The following is a 16,257-nucleotide window of genomic DNA, read 5'->3' as shown; positions in this document are numbered from 1 at the left end:
GTTGGTGTTGAGACAACAAGCCTCTAAAGAACCTTGAGTAGGTTCTCAGCACTTAGTAGTGAGGACCCCCGCCCCATGGACCGCTCACCATGGGTGCCCTCCCTGCCCGGCCTGGGGGAGGTGGGGACCGGCAGCCTGAAGCCCCAAACATAATGCAGGGAGGGCAGGGGGCAGTCAGGTGTCCACTCTAGCCCATGGACGGCAGGGCTGGGAGTCCCAGAGCAGGGGGCCAAGAGGAGCCTGCCTGTGTGTGGACCACTGCCACCAGCATCTCGAGCTGTACGCGACAGGTGTGTGGCGCGGGGTCCTCCTGGGGCCCAAGTGGTCACTCCCTTCCCCCTGCTCCCTGGCTCGCACTGAGGGTCCTGGTTCTTCGGGCTGAGTTTAGGCTGCGTCTTCTCCCACCACCTCCCCTGGGCTCCTTGGCCCCAGTCAGCGGGGACCGTGTTGTTCGAGCCCCACCCTGCGTGGCCGCTTCCTCCGCCCTGCGCAGACCCTTGGTGTGGATCCCACGCTAAGCCGTGGTCCCGCCCCGTCCTCCGTCTGCTGGAGAGAAGGGTCAGGTGCCAGCCCAGCGATAAGTCCCCACTCAGGAGGCTCACGCGCAGCTGTTGAGTCTGCGGACGTGTCTGGATCTGACTTGGCTTTAAACATCTGGTTTTGGTCTGAAGGCTGCTTGGGTTGGGCGTAGGTCGGATCCGTATGCAGGTGGGCGTGCTTGTGAGCTGCCCAGAGAGACCCAGGGCTGCTGGGCATGCGCCCACCTCCCCTCCTGCAGCCAAGGCTGGTTTTCAGGCTGCTGTGGGCCCCTCTCTCTGGGGCAGCGTGGAGGACGGGCTCCCTGGGGAGGGGCCTTGTCCACAGCCTCTGCCCTGATTCCAAACCGTGCAGGTATTGCATTCCTGCTGAGGAGGAGAGCAAGCTGGAGGACGTGGTGCACACTCTGCTGCAAGCCAACGGCACCCCCGGCCTGCAGATGCTCGAGAGCAACGTCATGGTAGGGGTGGCGCGGGCTGGGGCGGCCGGGCCCGCGCGCCGGTGTCATCTCCTCGCCCCCTGGCTGACCTGCCCCGCAGAGCTCGAGGGCCGTAACAACCAATCCAGGGGACCGTCATAAAGAAAACTCTTTCATGAAAACCCAACTAAAGCACACTCCTCTAGTCGCCCAGGACGTGGGGCTGCTGCACGTGGGGCCCTCTGACTCTGCTTTGGGGCCTGGTGGTTTTGTAAATGGCGACTGGGGTCGGGCTGGGCAGCTGGATGCTGGGCAGGATCACTGAGGGCTGAGCGCAGAGGCAACTGACCCAGTTCTCAGAGCCTGTGGAGTCCTGGGGGTTCTCTTAGAGTTGTGTTCTGACAGCCTGATCTCAGGTCTTCTCTGGCCTCTGTGGCCCCTGTTGGGGTCTCCTCTCTCCTGAGCTCCCAGTCCCCGTGTGGGATACACCAACCCCTGTCCACCCTGGCCATGTGGCAGGTACCCAGGACTCTGCTTGCGAGGGCCCCTGATCACCGCTGCCACGCCATTATCTGAGGCGTTGCTCCTGGGCCTGTATCAGTTTAGACCTTCCTCTTCCTCCACTTAGGAGTCATGTCTCTTTTATTTTCTAAAAGAGAAACAAGAGAATCTGTAACACAGAACATACTCTGTGTGGGGAGCAGGCTTAAGCCCCGACGCCTGTCCAGAGGGTTGGTGTGCTGGGCCGCTGCCGCAGGCGGTCCTCATGGAAAGCAGGGCAGGAGGCGGGGGGCGGGCGGCCCTGCAGGCAGGCAGCTCAGCCCTGTGTCTCCGCAGATCTCCCCGGAGGTGCTGTGCAGGGAGGGAATCAAGGTGCACAGGACGGTGCAGCAGAGCGGCCAGTTCGTCGTCTGCTTCCCAGGGTCCTTCGTGTCCAAAGTCTGCTGCGGCTACAGCGTCTCCGAGACCGTGCACTTCGCCACCACGCAGTGGACGAGCATGGGCTTCGAGACCGCCAAGGTGGGCGGGGGCCGCTCCGCGCGTCCTGGCTGCCCCAGTGGGGGCCTTGTTTGTAGACACTGCTTTGATTTCAGACTGATCCTGGGAACCCTAAGGCGGCTGAGAAGTTTTTCTGGGGAGGGAGAGTTTGAGGCTTGTTAGCCTCCTGTCAGTTGCTGAGTTCTCTTCCTCAGTCTTGGGCCGTTGCTGCAGAGCTGTGAAAGGTGAACCCTGCCTTTGGCTGGCGGAGGACCTGGGGTCTGCAGCCTTTCTCTGGGGAGACAAGATCACTGTGTAGTTTTGCATTGCTTTTCATCCAAATGGAATTCAGACTTTGAAAATTCAGATGGCACTGCCTCCCCAGTAAAGGAAACCCTTGATAGCTGTCTAGAAATGAAAACCTGCCCTGAAGGGATATGACTGCCTCTTTCAGGAGATGAAGCGTCGCCATATACCTAAGCCATTCTCGATGGAGAAGTTACTCTACCAGATCGCACAGGCGGAAGCAAAAAAGGAAAATGGCCCCACTCTCAGTACCATCTCAGCCCTTCTGGACGAGCTCAGGTAACACAAGACAGTTCTAGGCCGGCCCATCTAGGACTCAGCCAGGCAGGGTGTGGGTGTGGCCCGTCATTTGTGGGAAAGCACTGGTCTCCCGTTCCTGGGGCTTGGCCGGAGGCTGAAGGCTGCGGGTGGTGGCTCTTCTGCGCTTGGCCGTGTGACCCGCGGTCACCACAGGCAGAGTGTGGCTGTCCAAGAGGCCTTGGGGCAGGTCTGGCCTTTTGACTGGGGTGCCCACCTGGGGACCCCAGCCCCTCCGGGTCCGCTGACCCCGGATGTCCTGGTAGGGATACGGAGCTGCGGCAGCGGCGGCAGCTCTTCGAGGCCGGCCTCCACTCCTCCGCCCGCTACGGCAGCCACGACGGCAGCAGCGCTGCGCCTGACGGCAAGAAGAAGCCTCGGAAGTGGCTGCAGCTGGAGACCTCGGAGAGGAGGTGCCAGGTGTGCCAGCACCTGTGCTACCTGTCCATGGTGAGCCCCGCCCTGCCCTGCCTGGCTGCACGCCGCCCCTGCCCGTCCTCCCTCGTGGGCCTGACTCTGCGGGGACGGCGGGTCCCCCAGTCTCTTTCCTGGTCTCTTGAAGATTCTGTTCAGCTTCCTGATTGCTCTGATTACCCCGAGGACTCTGAAGTCTGTCTGGTTAAAGCAGCATTTCCCATTCCCAGCTTTCCATCTCTGGTCGTGGTTGGAAGCCAGCACAGTCCAGCCCATCTGCCTTCTCTTGGCTGCTCCGCAGCCTCCACGAGGGGCTTGTCCGACCCAGCCGGGGGCTGAGTTACACGCTTCACTCTCTTACGTCCAGCCCAGCCGGACAGCATAGCCACACCTCCCACCTCCCTCAGGCAGCGGCCCCACACACAGGTCTCTGTAGCTGGTGTTGTAGTTGGCCAGGGCTGCTGTATCAGCACCGCTAACTGCTGCCATGAACAACAGAAATGTCTTTCTCATAGTTGTAGAGGCTGGGAGTACCAGGTCAAGGTGTCAACAAGGTTGGTTCTTCCTGAGGCGTTTCCTTGGCATGATGACATCCACTTCCCCTTGGTCCTCACAGGGCCTTTCCTGTGAATGCTTCTGTCTTACATCCTTTAGATGTAAGTCATACAGGACCAGAATCCACCCTACAACCTCATTTTCCCTGATTATCTCTCTGACGCTCCTGCTCCAAATACAGGACCTCCTGAGTTACTGAGGTTAGGACATCTGCATTTGGAGAGGGGATAATAATTCAGTCCATGACAACCATGTGTCCCATTTTATGTATTTCTTCTATTAGCTTTGTTTTCCCAGAGGCTTTTTAAAACGTACAAATAAGAACCATGTTGTCTTTAAAACAAGTCATAAGAATTTCCCCAGATCTTAAAAATGTTTTGTGAACGTCACTCATGAAAGCTGCATAGTTCTGGGTTTGTTCGTCTTGGGGTTATGCTCGTGGGAAACCATCATTGTAGGTTTCCCATGAGCATGGGTGACTTCTGTGACCTTGTGTGGCCCTTGTCCCTTCCCGTGGGTTCCGAGGATGGCATTGTCCCTCAGAAAGCTGACCTTCAGAGTGGTCACCAGTATTTGTTAGCCTGTTATTTAAAAAGCACATATCCTGAATTCATGGGTAAAAATTGAGGTTTTATTTATACATGCTTTTCATTACTTAGGTTATTTACTAAGGGATTTGTGCATTTCTCTTCACTGTTTCATATTTTTGTGTGGTTCCATCCTCAGTTTTGAGTGATGTGTTTCTGCCAATAAGCGTCATTTCCTTATACCTGCAGCTTGGTTTCTTGTCTTTGCTTAGAAACATCAGACAGGAAACTTAGGTTTTTGTCAGAGTCCTTGTGAAAAAGCCTGTGATGCTCTTGTCTCTGGCATGTTAAGGCAGCGTCTCCCCGTTGTTCACACAGAGAGAGACCAGGCCAGGTCAGGGTGGGGGCGCACACACACACACACAGCCCCCCACACACAGCCCAGGACGTCGGCGCGTCATCAGAGCAGCTCAGGCCAGACGCAGCCGGGTCCCTGGGATGGGGAGCTGTGCAGGCTGGAGTGTGGACAGAGGCCAGCTCCCTGGGAGGCACGACTAGCTGGGCTGCCGGAGCTGCTCAAGAGCAGGAGACACTGTCATGCGTGTCCAGGGTGACCAATCTGGCATCTTTTATCCTGTGGGAGGTTTTGAACCAACAGTTTCAGGAGCCCTCAGACCCCGCAGCCCCAGCTGCCACTCTCTGACTCGGGCAGGAAAGCACGGAGAAGCCAGAGGGCCCCGAGGCCGCCGGGGCGCAGCTCCTGCTCGGTGATGCTGTGACGTTTGCTTGCTTTCGCGTCAGTGTCCTGTTTCTGGGCCACAGGTGCCTGCGGCCCGGACGGTGGGCTCCCCCTCTCTGCTATTGAGAGCCTGCCGCCCTCCTTGGGCGCCCCCACCTGCCTCAGCCGCTCTGCCTCTCGCCCCACAGGTCGTGCAGGAGAACGAGAACGTGGTCTTCTGCCTCGAGTGCGCGTTGCGCCACGTGGAGAAGCAGAAGTCCTGCCGCGGCCTGAAGCTCATGTACCGCTACGACGAGGTCAGTGCCTCCGCGGGGTGACCGCCTGCCCACGTGGCCCCACACCCAGCCTGCTTCCGGGCACCTCTGGCCCGATAGGGCCTAACGTGGCGGGGAAGCGGCTCTCTGGGTCGAGATGGGACGACCAGGGTCAGCCGGGGCCGCACTGTCCTGGAGAGGCCAGCAGCTGGGGCTGGGGGACTGGCATCCTCGTCCACACCCTTCACGTCCCAGCGCACCCACCCGCAGCGCCCTGGCCCGCGGTTCACAAGCAGTGTGTGTTCACACATGGGTGCCCCCCTGTCTGCTGGGGGCTGTGCTATCCCCTCTTGCTGGGGCAGATCCAGGGGGAGAGCGCAGGACTCGGCCCGAGTTGCCTTCCTTCTGGGGCTCCAGGAGTGTCTGGGACACACCGTGACAATGTCCGTGGACTTCTGCCCTCATCGGGGTCCCTCCCTGCAGCTGCTGGGGTGCTGCTGTGGTTTGGGGTATGGTAACCATGGGGCCCGTGGCTGCTCACTGAGCTGCAGGCAAAGTCTGAGGGGTGGTCCTGGGATGGTCCTGGAGCGCCCAGGCCCTTGTCATCACCTGGGCGCCTTGGCAGGGCTGGTGCTCTCACCTTCCGAGTTAAGTCCTAGTTGTGCACCCTTTCTAAACACCCTGGTCGTCCCCAGAGGCAGGTGCAACCCGCCATCCATGTGGCCGATCTGCACCCCCCAGTGGGTGAGGGCCAGTGCTGCTGTCATCTGTGAGGAGCACCCGGATCTCCGCCCCCAGAGTGGCTGGCACAGGGCCCTCGTTGGCTGTCCGCGTGCTTTCCAGGCTGCCCTGCAGTTGTGGTTTCAGATGCTGTACAAGTGTGTAGCTCCGGGGACACAGGGTCTTGCAGCTTTTACTCCACACTGACCCGGAGCCCTTCTTGGGGGTCACCTTGGGAGACTGCTGCCGGGACCCCCATTGCCCCTGCTGGCCCACCCTCCTGTCCAGCTGTGAGCCCCGCCTCTAGGGCGGAACCTGCTAGCTACCGCCCCCCGTCCCGGGGAGGTGCGTCCCATAGAAGGTAGCCTTGTCTTGCCATCACACGTCAGAGCCCCAGGTGAGCCAGGCCAGGTGCCCAGGCCTGATTCAGGAGGCTCTGTGAGGGCGCCCTCTGGGGCTTAGGCTGTGGTCAGATTTGATAAGAAGCCTTTGGCTAAAGATTAGAAAGCTGGAAATAGATCTCTCTGCATCTTTTTTGTCTTTAAAGAGCATGTTCAGTGAAGGCAGTAACCACTTTGCCCTCCCTGCTTCTTCACTTGAACAGCAAATGTCAGAACATGGTTAAAAATAAACCTTCATGTCTGAGTCAGAGCATCTCTGGCAGCTTGCGGGGTGCAGCCGGCGGCACTGGGGCTTCTGAGATGAATCTGAAACTCGACAAGACGTGGGTTAGTTTCCACCTCCGGCCCATTTTAGAGCTTGGTGTTTTGATGTGACCAGAATCCTGGAAAAGAATCACATATGTAGGGTCTGTTGGTCTGAAGCTTAATCACTGGTTCTCATGAGTAGGGAAGAGAAGGGTTTTTATAAGCCTCCTACTTTGTCAGTGGCATAAATTTATTTTAGTAAATGAAGATCACAAATTAGTTCCCTATGGAGCTGAACTATATTATTATTAATTGGGGAATTTCCAGCTCGGGGTTGGATTCCAGAAATCGCTCATGAGACCAGAGCCCTTGTTCTGAGCCCTGGAACCCAGCACTCAGGTTCCTGCCGTCCAGCCTTCTGGTCACACAGGCAAAGTTATGACCTCTGACCACACAGCCCTGCTGCCAAGGTGGCTTTAGCCAAGGTAGCTGGTCTTGAAAGAAGCTCGTCCGCTCACGAGCTTCATTAACGTGTGTATTGTAAGTTATTTAAGTCGTGTGTAGCGCCCAGCCTGAGCCAGGACTAGGCCGACCCTCAAGCTTGAATGACAGAGTGGCCTCCTGTCCCCTTGGCTTCCTGTTCTGTCCATCCACCCTTGGTTCAAGCAAGTGCTCTGGAATGTATCCATTTGGATAGTCTTCCCTGTGGTTCCTTATAAACCTGGATGGTTATGAGTTGAATTGTGTTAGTTACACATGGGTTTTTGATGCCCAACAGATAGATGGTTCTCTTGTCCTGTTTGCTCTCTCCCCTTTGTTGCGGAGGGAATAATTTATGGACAAGTGTTTGTGTTTGTGTGCACGAGTAGCTCAAGTAGGTCTCAGTGTAGCCAGAGAAACAAGCAGCCCAGACCCGTCCCCATTCAGGGTGCGCGAGTCTTTCCTCACTTCCCAGCCGCCCCCACCCCGTGTCCCTGCTGGTCCCGGAGGTCCCTCAGCCCCGGGAGGCGCACAGGGGCAGCTGCAGGAAGTCCTCTGCTGTGTTGTTTAGGGGGTGAGGGGCCTCGACAGGAATGCGGCCTTCAGCAGCCTGCCCCACGGCGTGTGTTGGTCACGGGGCGGCAGGATTGTTTCCACTTCACCGCCATGTGGGGCTCCTGGGCTTCCTGAACGGGGAAGGGACGGGTGGGAGGCTCTGTGCGCTTCTCTGGATTCCACATGAGAAAAGGCAGGTTTCCCCCAGAGAAGGAAAGTTTAATTTGGGTGCCTGGTTAGGGGCTTCCGTCTCAGGAAGTGTTGTCCCGACTGGTCCCCAGGCCATCCTGGCCTCCCCACCCCTGGGTGCTGGCGCTGCCGCTGCTGTGTTTGATGAAGGTGACAGCCTGGGGATGGCGCCCTTCGGTTTGCTAATTCTGTGTCTTCCTTTTCAACCCGAAACAGGAACAGATTATCAGCCTGGTCAATCAGATCTGTGGCAAGGTATCTGGTAAAAACGGCAGCATTGAGAACTGTCTCAGTAAACCCACACCAAAAAGAGGGCCCCGCAAGAGAGCCACGGTGGACGTGCCGCCCTCCAGGCTCGCCGCCTCCTGAGGACGCCAGCGCCGTGGGCGAGGCAGAGACGTTATTTTGTAATTATTATATTCTAGTTTGGAGTACTTGCTGTAGGATACAAGCTGTCTTTGCACTAGCTCTAAAGAAGATTTTCTTCTGGTTTTAGAGAACTAATTTTGTTTTAGCATTAAACTGTTGAACTTTTTTTGTACTTAGAATACCTAGATACTGCAGTCAGAGTTTTGAAACTGCCGTATATTCACTGTTTTAAAACCCTTGAGGGGCTGTATTAATTTGTATTGCCCCCTGTGGCTGACAAAAGCCTTTTTGTTTGATTTTTTTGTGTTTGTTTTTTTGTTTTTTTTTTTTTTTTTTGTAATTGTTGGGGGAAAAAAGGCTTTTTAACCCATTTTTGAAGAGGGTAAAGTTTGGAGAACAAATTTTAAAACCATCAGTCATGTGAGTGGATTTTTTTCTAGAGAGGAAAAGGGATAGAACACACACACACACACACACACACACACACACAAAACTTGAAAGAAATGGCTTTACTTGGGCTGTCTTTTCTTCTGTCATGTGCAGGATGAGTTTGTAAGTGTTAAAAACCGGAGAATCCCCATTTTGTTTCTTTGGGCGGTTATGGCAGCTGAAGGCGGACGTTGTTTCCTAACCATAGGCAAAATGAGGAGGTCGGAGCCACTGGGTTCTCTTTACCAGCACTTCACTATGCATCTGTTTAAGGAGAAAGGAAGAGAAGAAAAAGACTGCCTGCCTTGGAGGGGTCGCGTGAGGGAAACCTGTGCCTGATTTCATTAGGAAATCCATTCTGTTCTTTTTTGGTGCTGTTGGCTACTTTATCAAAAAACCCTTCAATAGCATCCTTAAGAAAAAAAAAAAGGAAAAAAAAAGTGATTGAAGCCGGAAGTGCTTCTTTGTATGGATGTGCAATCTTTCTAACATTCCATCCTGATCTCGCCTGTTTGTTGTTTTACACCTTCACAGGTCAGCATTAATTTTTCTTTTTAAATTCGTTTTGTTGGTGATCACATCTAGAGCCACTTGGAAGTCTGCGGTTCTTTTTGAATGTGAAAATGCATCTGCGCTCATCTGGTCTATTTTTTCTCTTCATGTTGTAACAAAAAGAAAAAAGAAAAAAAAAACCGTCCCTTTTGTACATACGCCTGTAAATTGTTTCAAATACTTGAGCCTTTTTCTGGGTGGGGGAGGGGAGGGCGCGAGGACAGATGAAGAAAAGCCTTACACTTCCGTTTCTTCATCGGGTGGACTGGATGCTTACAGGGTTTTTCTTGTAACATTTATAAGTGCTGCTTACATCACTGAACAACAACAACAACAATAATAATGGAGTAGCTGTTGCCCTTCTCCGGTTGTGTGTACAGTATGTGTGGAATAAAAAAGGGAAACTGTTTTCACAGGCTGTTCTTTGTTTCATAATTGGATTCACCGATCCCGCAGCTGCCCGTGTTGCACTGAGCTGGCCGGTGGGGCTGTCAGCAGCGTCCTGTGGTACACTCTGTCGGTTGTCGTTGCCGAAGACTGAACTGTGTTGGCGTGTGTAACAGTGACATGAGCAGAGTCGTGTTTCCAGCGTGCTTGTCCGTTTCTATGGCCTTGCTGTGTACTGGCCTCTTTTGGACAGTGAACTTCTGCCTATGGCTTACGGTCTGATGTTTTAATTTATTAGCGCTGCTCTGCACCCCTCCCTTGGGAGGGAAGACTTTTCATGTTGTTTATTGCCAGTTTTTTGTTTACTTTTCAGGTTTGTACTACAAGGTTTAATAATAAAACAAAGTTTTTTGGACACCTGTTTGTCTTGTGGAAGATGAGTGAATGAAATCAGCTCTTTTCTGATCAGAGGGCTAAGGGTCCATCCCGTTGGCCAGGGAGTGGATTGAACACCGAGTTTTAGTCTCATTTTCTGACAGTGGTGAGTGGTGGTCGGGGAAACACCCCTCTGGGACCAGGGTCTGTTCAGGAGTGGCTCGGCGTGTGGACTGGACCCGTGTTTCCTTTCTCTCCCTCCGTGCCCAGGTGTGCTCTGCTGCTGAATAAGCTAGGGACTGTTGTTGGACTTTACCATTTTGTAACGATCAGATGAAAACCTGAACTTTGTTAGAGCTGAGAGGAGGCACGATTTCCTACCTGTAAGGGGCTTTGCTCGTCAGCGCCAAGCTTATGTAGACACCGAGCTCCCTGGCCCCACCTGCAGAACGTGTGTCTTTAGCAGCCTTTCTGTACAAACTGGCTGTGTTTCAAGTTCTCAGACTTTATTGTTAGCTGTCTTGCATCACTTGCCTCAAATTATTGTCAATTGTGTAAAAAACCAAGAGCCCCCCTCAGTCCACCTGCCTTCACCATGGGCCTCTGCGCACGGCTGTGTCGTCCTTCAAAGGTGCGCAGCGCACAGGCGCCCAGGTTTAGGAGTCACTGTCGTCCGTGTGCAAGGTGGCAAGGGCGGTGTCCACCTCCACGCCCTCCTCATCAGACTGGACCACGGGCGACTCCCCGCCTTCGCTGGGGTCCCGGGAGGCTGGGTCGGTACCAGGTGAGGATGAGGAAGGTGGTGTGGCTGGGGACTGGCAGGGAGTGGGCACCTGGAGACGGACCGCATCCTGACCCGGACCTGCCTCAGGACCTGGAGGAGAGAGCAGAGGACATCCTGTCACGGAAGTCCTGCACGCGGCACTGCAGGCGGCGATGAGCATTTGAACTCGCAGAGAATCAAGGGGCGGAAGTTCTCTGTTCCTGTGACGTGCGGGAACCACTTGTAGAAGGTGCTGAGCTCAGTGGCCCCTGGAGGCAACCTGGGGCTCCAGCTGACCCTTCTGCTGCCTGTGACAGATGGAAAGACCCCGAACCCTTCCCGCAGCCTCCAGTGACACACCACGCTCAAGACCCAACAGCAGACTGCAGGTGTGACTCGCAGTCCTCAGAACCCTGACAAGCTAGGTTTACCTCTTTATGCCTCTGAACTAATTTCAAGGACGTGGACCTTAAGAGAAAAATGCTTGTGGAGCGTCTTACAGGAACCAAAACCTCACACGGATGATGGGAGTCCTTTCCTGATGCTGGGGAGGGAAGCAGAGTGCAGGCCTTGAGGGCTCACGCATATCCCAGGAGGGGAGGAAGGAGCTGCTCTGTTGGAAACACACAGGTCAAGGGGAAGCCCCCAGGCCTGACTGAGGATGTGGAGCCCATGGTGTGGGACCGCCAGGTAGGAGGCAGGTGCTGTGAGGGGCTGGCCTTTCCATCTTTTGGAGCATGGAAGAAACACACGTTCTCCATGATGACAGCCTCAAAGCCCACCCACCCAGGAGGAATGGTCTGAAATTTACAGTGAGGCCAGCTACAGTGCTGGTGCATCAGTGAAGATCTGCTAAAGGAATGTGAGATTATGGTAAGTTATTAAATGGAGAGAATATGCCCGCAGGATTGCCACCTTGGCCTTGCCCCCAGCCTCGAATACCATCTACTGAGTGGGGAGGGCAGGGAGCCACACAGGAGACCTCCACCTCCCCGAAATCTAGTGCCTAACCACACAAGCCCAACTCAGATTAATCTAGTGCTTAGCCACACAAGCCCAACTCAGATTAACTTCAGAGACAGAGGAGAAAATAACGCAATTTTAAGAAAAACTCCCTGTTTGCTGAAGGTATTCGGGAAAAGCACTGAGAATCTTTGAGACGTTCATGACTAACTGCCAGTGTGTCATCTGTCCACGTCTGGGAGGCCAGACTGTGTGGGGAACAACTTAGCACACGGTGTCACCAAACCGGAGGGAACTCAGGGTGGTAAGAGTGATTATGTCTGTGCAGGCTTTTCACCCCTACCTGAGATAGGGGACAGCAGGGTGTTCTCCTCGCCACCGGAATTCAGGAAGACGTCCAGGGCCTCCTGGTCAGAGATATCCATCAGATCCATCTGCTCCAGCATGTCCACGTTCACCTCCATGGACGACATGCTGCCCATGGGCTCTGCAGGGACCAGCACAAGAGCAGGTTAGGCTTTGCCCCGGGGGAGCTTCCACTGCATTAGGTGTTAGCACGTTGTGTTTTCTGGGTGTAAAATACCTTCTACTTCAAAATTGATTTTGGAGTAATGTATTATTGACATGTCCCAGTCTAGTGTTCTTTAAATCCATCCTAGCTTAACCATGGTTACTGTTCTCTCTCAGACCTTCCACAGCAGATCCTCTTTTCATCCACAGCCGTGTGCTTGCATGTGCTGAAGGCAACCCTTTTTGCAGTAAACAGTTGCAACTCAAAAGAGGCTGACATTCCTGCCAGACACCTTTGACAGGGGTCGCCTCTAACTTTATTTCAGTTCCATTTGGCATCTTCCCTGCCCTTATGACATCTCTCAGGTCTTCCATCTTAACAACAGATCAAGGCTTTAACCTGGGTCTCAACAGGAATATAAACTCAACACAAAATCCAGTTGTCTAGAACTTACAGCACACACATCCCTGAGTGCGGGTCAGCACAAACAAAGAGTACTAGCATCTTTCCCAAAGAATCTAAATGGCTTTAAATATCTTAAAGATTAGAACCAGATAAGGAACACAGTGTCAGAAATCATGACAGGCATTTGAAAAGAGCCAGATAACTTCCAAATAGGAAAAATCACTGAAATTTAAAACTATGGCACAAGTTAGAAGTTTTGCTAGTAAACTACTGCTGCTGCTAAGTTGCTTCCGTCGTGTCCAACTCTGCGAGGCTCCCCCGTCCCTGGGATTCTCCAGGCAAGAACACTGGAATGGGTTGCCATTTCCTTCTCCAATGCGTGAAAGTGAAAAGTGAAAGTGAAGTCGCTCAGTCGTGTCCGACTCTTAGCAACCCCATGGATTGCAGCCCACCAGGCTCCTCCATCCATGGGAGTTTCCATGGCAAGAGTACTGTAGCAGGGTGCCATTGCCTTCTCCATTGCTACTAAACTAGAAGAGTAAGTTCTCCACTACATAGCAAAGAAATACACAAGTGGAAGTATGAAAAAGCGCAGAAGTTTCACAGTTCAAAACGCGAGTGGAGAATGTGGGGATGAGGAATATTCTAAGAGGCTATCCTCTAGACTTGCTGCAAGATCTGACATCCCAGACTTAGGAACAAAATGCATTCCACGCAAGGCAGATAAACCCTCACCTGAACTGCAGTGAAATGATGAACATCAGAAAAGGCAGATTAGGGAAGATGAGGAAATGCTGGCACTTCTCAACAACAGGAGGCAGAAGACAGTGGAATGATAAGTTCAAAGAGTTCGTGAACTAAAGACTGTCTCTAAAAATTGAGATGTTTGAAATGCCCCCGGGCCTGCTCTCTGCAGAGGCTGGAGCAGCGGAGGTGTGGGGTGCCAGGAGGGAGGCATGTTCAGTGAAGACAGCGTCTTGTGTGAGTAAACATAAAGCTCTGAATAAAATAATACCTAACAGCATTTACTCCAGCTGGATTGAACGACTGGATGATGCCGATGGGACAGGGCATAAGGTGAGAACTCTGCTTGTCTCTGGGCCTGCGGTGCAGCGCTGACACAGGTAAAGGGGGGAGGAGCCCTTGGGACAGTGGAGACAGCCACCCAAGGCGGCACAGCCAGGTGGCACCTGCCATCAGCACCACCCTTGACTGCCAGAAGTCACAGCCACTTCACGGGCACACTGGGGGGTGCCATCCAAGGGCTCCTGCAAGGCTGACCCAGCGGCGAACTGCCGGCATAGGTCAAGCCTGCTCCCCTTGGGGCTGCCTTCCTGGAGAGGGCAGGGGGCTGCTGGAAGGGGAAGGGGCATACAGGTCTTCTCGGGCTGGGGAGGCCTTGGTGGCTCTGGGATTTTTTTCTTCAGTTTTGAAAGAGTCTCCCTTTTTTCTCTCTCTGGCCATCCTCTTACAAAGGAGAGGAAAAAAAACAAACTGGACTGAAAAGCATAGGAAACATTTTCAGGAAAGTTCAGTTCCGTTCAGTCGCTCAGTCGTGTCCGACCCTCCGCGACCCCATGAATCACAGCACGCCAGGCCTCCCTGTCCATCACCAACTCCCGGAGTACACTCAGACTCAAGTCCACAGAGTCGGTGATGCCATCCAGCCATCTCATTCTCGGTCGTCCCCGTCTCCTCCCGCCCCCAACCCTTCCCAGCATCAGAGTCTTTTCCAGTGAGTCAACTCGTCACATGAGGTGGCCAAAGTATTGGAGTTTCAGCTTTAGCATCAGTCCTTCCAATGAACACCCAGGATCGATCTCCCTTAGAATGGACTGGTTGGATCTCCTTGCGGTACAAGGGACTCTCAAGAGTCTTCTCCAACACCACAGTTCAAAAGCATCAATTCTTCAGCGATCAGCTTTCTTCACAGCCCAACTCTCACATCCATACATGACCACAGGAAAAACCATAGCCTTGACTAGACGGACCTTTGTTGGCAAAGTAATGTCTCTGCTTTTTAATATATTATCAAGTAGAAAGCACCAAATAAGGTGCTAATGAAGCCGATTTTTTAATATGTTTTGTGACAGATTTGGTTCATTCAACATTTGCTGTGATCACTGCCTGCCTGGCTTCATTATTGTCTCATTTGGTGCTTTCTATTTTCCTGAAAATGGAAAATGTTTCTTATTAGTGATAAAAGTCTAGTTACATTCTGATTATAGGAGACACTCTTAAAATATTAGAAACATTTAAAATGTAAGGAAAATAGGAAGTCAGCAAGCAATTAAAGGAGAAAGCGGATATGGCTCTATTACTATCAAAATAGATTTGAAAGGGAAAGAAAAGCATTATTGGGGTAAAGCATAGCATTTAATAATTTTTTTTAATTCAATTCACCAGGAAGGTAATTCAAAATTTCTGTGTGATTATATAGTTTGTAGTTTTATTTTTAAAGTAAAATATGGAAGCATGACAAGGAAAATGTAAGGAGTCTATAATTGAGGGGGAAAGGAAGGTTTAATGTACCTCTGGTAATTAAGCAATCCAAAATGGATATTAATAGGAAACATCTGAACCGACCAATTTACAAGTCGTCTGAAGCGTACACTTACAGATCCTCATGCCTGTCACCTAGAATCTTGTTCTTATCTACACACAAAATATGTAGGAACATGCTCTAAAAGGCCGTAGTGTCAGTCTTGAAGAAAGCCCCTTTTCTAGCTACAATAAAATTTAATATTTAAAAAACACTTTGAAACAACTTCACAAGTCAAATCTTGATGGAAAAAATTTTAACTATTACCAAAACTTAGAGAATATTCTGTGTAAGGTTTACCAAGAAGAAATATTAAAGGCATAAGTTATCAACCTCAGGGATGTAAAAAACAAGCCTGACCCCAAGGACTGCAGACTGAACGGTATGTGGATCTGAAGATTAGAGAGGATCTAAAGAAGCCCATTGGAAACTCGCAAAAGGAAAGCAAACCTCTAGAACCATAAGAAAAAAACAGTTGAGCTCTTCCCCCAGGAAAGCATGGGTCCCTGACAGTGTCAAGAGGTAAGTTACACCCAACACAGGTAGAAGAATGGAACAGAAAAGGGCCTCAGGAACACTCAGGAGTGTATTGAGACTGTGTGTGAGTGGAGCAGAGAACGGTGCTGAGTTACCGCCGTGAAGGACTGCAGTTAGAGCCTTCCTTCCCAAAGGACACAATCCAACGCTGCTGGCTTTAGGTGCCAAATATGAAATGGAAAACTGTAAAGCTTCTGGAATAAAACAGCATAATGTTCTTATAACATGGAGGGGAACGACTCCTAAACAAAAGTGGGCTCAGCTGGTCACATTAAGGATAAACATTTTGCAAAGGCCACACTAGAATAGCCACAGATTGAGAGTACCTGCACGGGACATAATCGGAAACGTCTGGGAAGACTCCAAAGGGAAACGTCAACCAGTAGAAAGATGGACAGTCAAGGAAATGCAAATTAGAACCAAAATACAGTGGCAAAAGTTTCTGACACAACTAAGTGTTGACAGAGCTGTGGAGTGGGTGGGCATGCACCCTGGGACAGCATAAGCTGCTGTGGGTGTGCTGGCAAGCACTGTGACGGCATCCACTGCGGTTAGATAGATGCTTGCCACCGGCCTTGGCAATCACTTTGCTAGCAACATACCTGACACATCCTGGAGAAGCGGGCCTCAAGCTGTGGGCCCGAAATGGGGCTTCTACAGGCCCTGTCCAGTTCTCCAAGGCTGAGCTCGGCTGAGCGGAGGCGCGCAGCTGCTCTGCTCTTTGCAGCTCCCCTCGCCGCCTGCTGTCTCCTTATGCTCAGGTCTGAGGTGTTTGTCCCTTAGGGACTGAATGCCTACCCTCTCTCCC

General features: G+C 52.4%; 2 protein-coding genes across 5 annotated transcripts in view; one reads left to right on the top strand and one right to left on the bottom strand.

Annotated features, from left to right (window-relative positions):
* JARID2 (jumonji and AT-rich interaction domain containing 2) overlaps positions 1 to 9,768 on the top strand; it is a 234,088-nt gene extending 224,320 nt beyond the window's left edge. For all 3 annotated transcript variants that reach the window (XM_055406021.2, XM_055406023.2, XM_055406024.2), the window contains 6 exons: positions 892 to 997; positions 1,793 to 1,975; positions 2,388 to 2,518; positions 2,803 to 2,986; positions 4,960 to 5,067; positions 7,833 to 9,768. In XM_055406021.2, the coding sequence (XP_055261996.1) occupies positions 892 to 997; positions 1,793 to 1,975; positions 2,388 to 2,518; positions 2,803 to 2,986; positions 4,960 to 5,067; positions 7,833 to 7,985 (865 nt within the window). In that variant the 3' untranslated portion in view covers positions 7,986 to 9,768. The remainder of the gene's footprint in view (positions 1 to 891; positions 998 to 1,792; positions 1,976 to 2,387; positions 2,519 to 2,802; positions 2,987 to 4,959; positions 5,068 to 7,832) is intronic.
* A 449-nt stretch (positions 9,769 to 10,217) lies between these two features.
* DTNBP1 (dystrobrevin binding protein 1) overlaps positions 10,218 to 16,257 on the bottom strand; it is a 99,544-nt gene continuing 93,504 nt past the window's right edge. For both annotated transcript variants that reach the window (XM_055406026.2, XM_088831409.1), the window contains 2 exons: positions 11,798 to 11,941; positions 10,218 to 10,602 (listed from right to left, as the gene is read on the bottom strand). In XM_055406026.2, the coding sequence (XP_055262001.2) occupies positions 10,385 to 10,602; positions 11,798 to 11,941 (362 nt within the window). In that variant the 3' untranslated portion in view covers positions 10,218 to 10,384. The remainder of the gene's footprint in view (positions 10,603 to 11,797; positions 11,942 to 16,257) is intronic.

Source organism: Moschus berezovskii, chromosome 23, assembly GCF_049115385.1.
Source record: "Moschus berezovskii isolate FMDL1 chromosome 23, NW_MosBer_1.0, whole genome shotgun sequence".
Taxonomy (NCBI): Eukaryota; Metazoa; Chordata; class Mammalia; order Artiodactyla; family Moschidae; genus Moschus; species Moschus berezovskii.
This window is presented reverse-complemented; position numbering and strand designations above follow the sequence as displayed.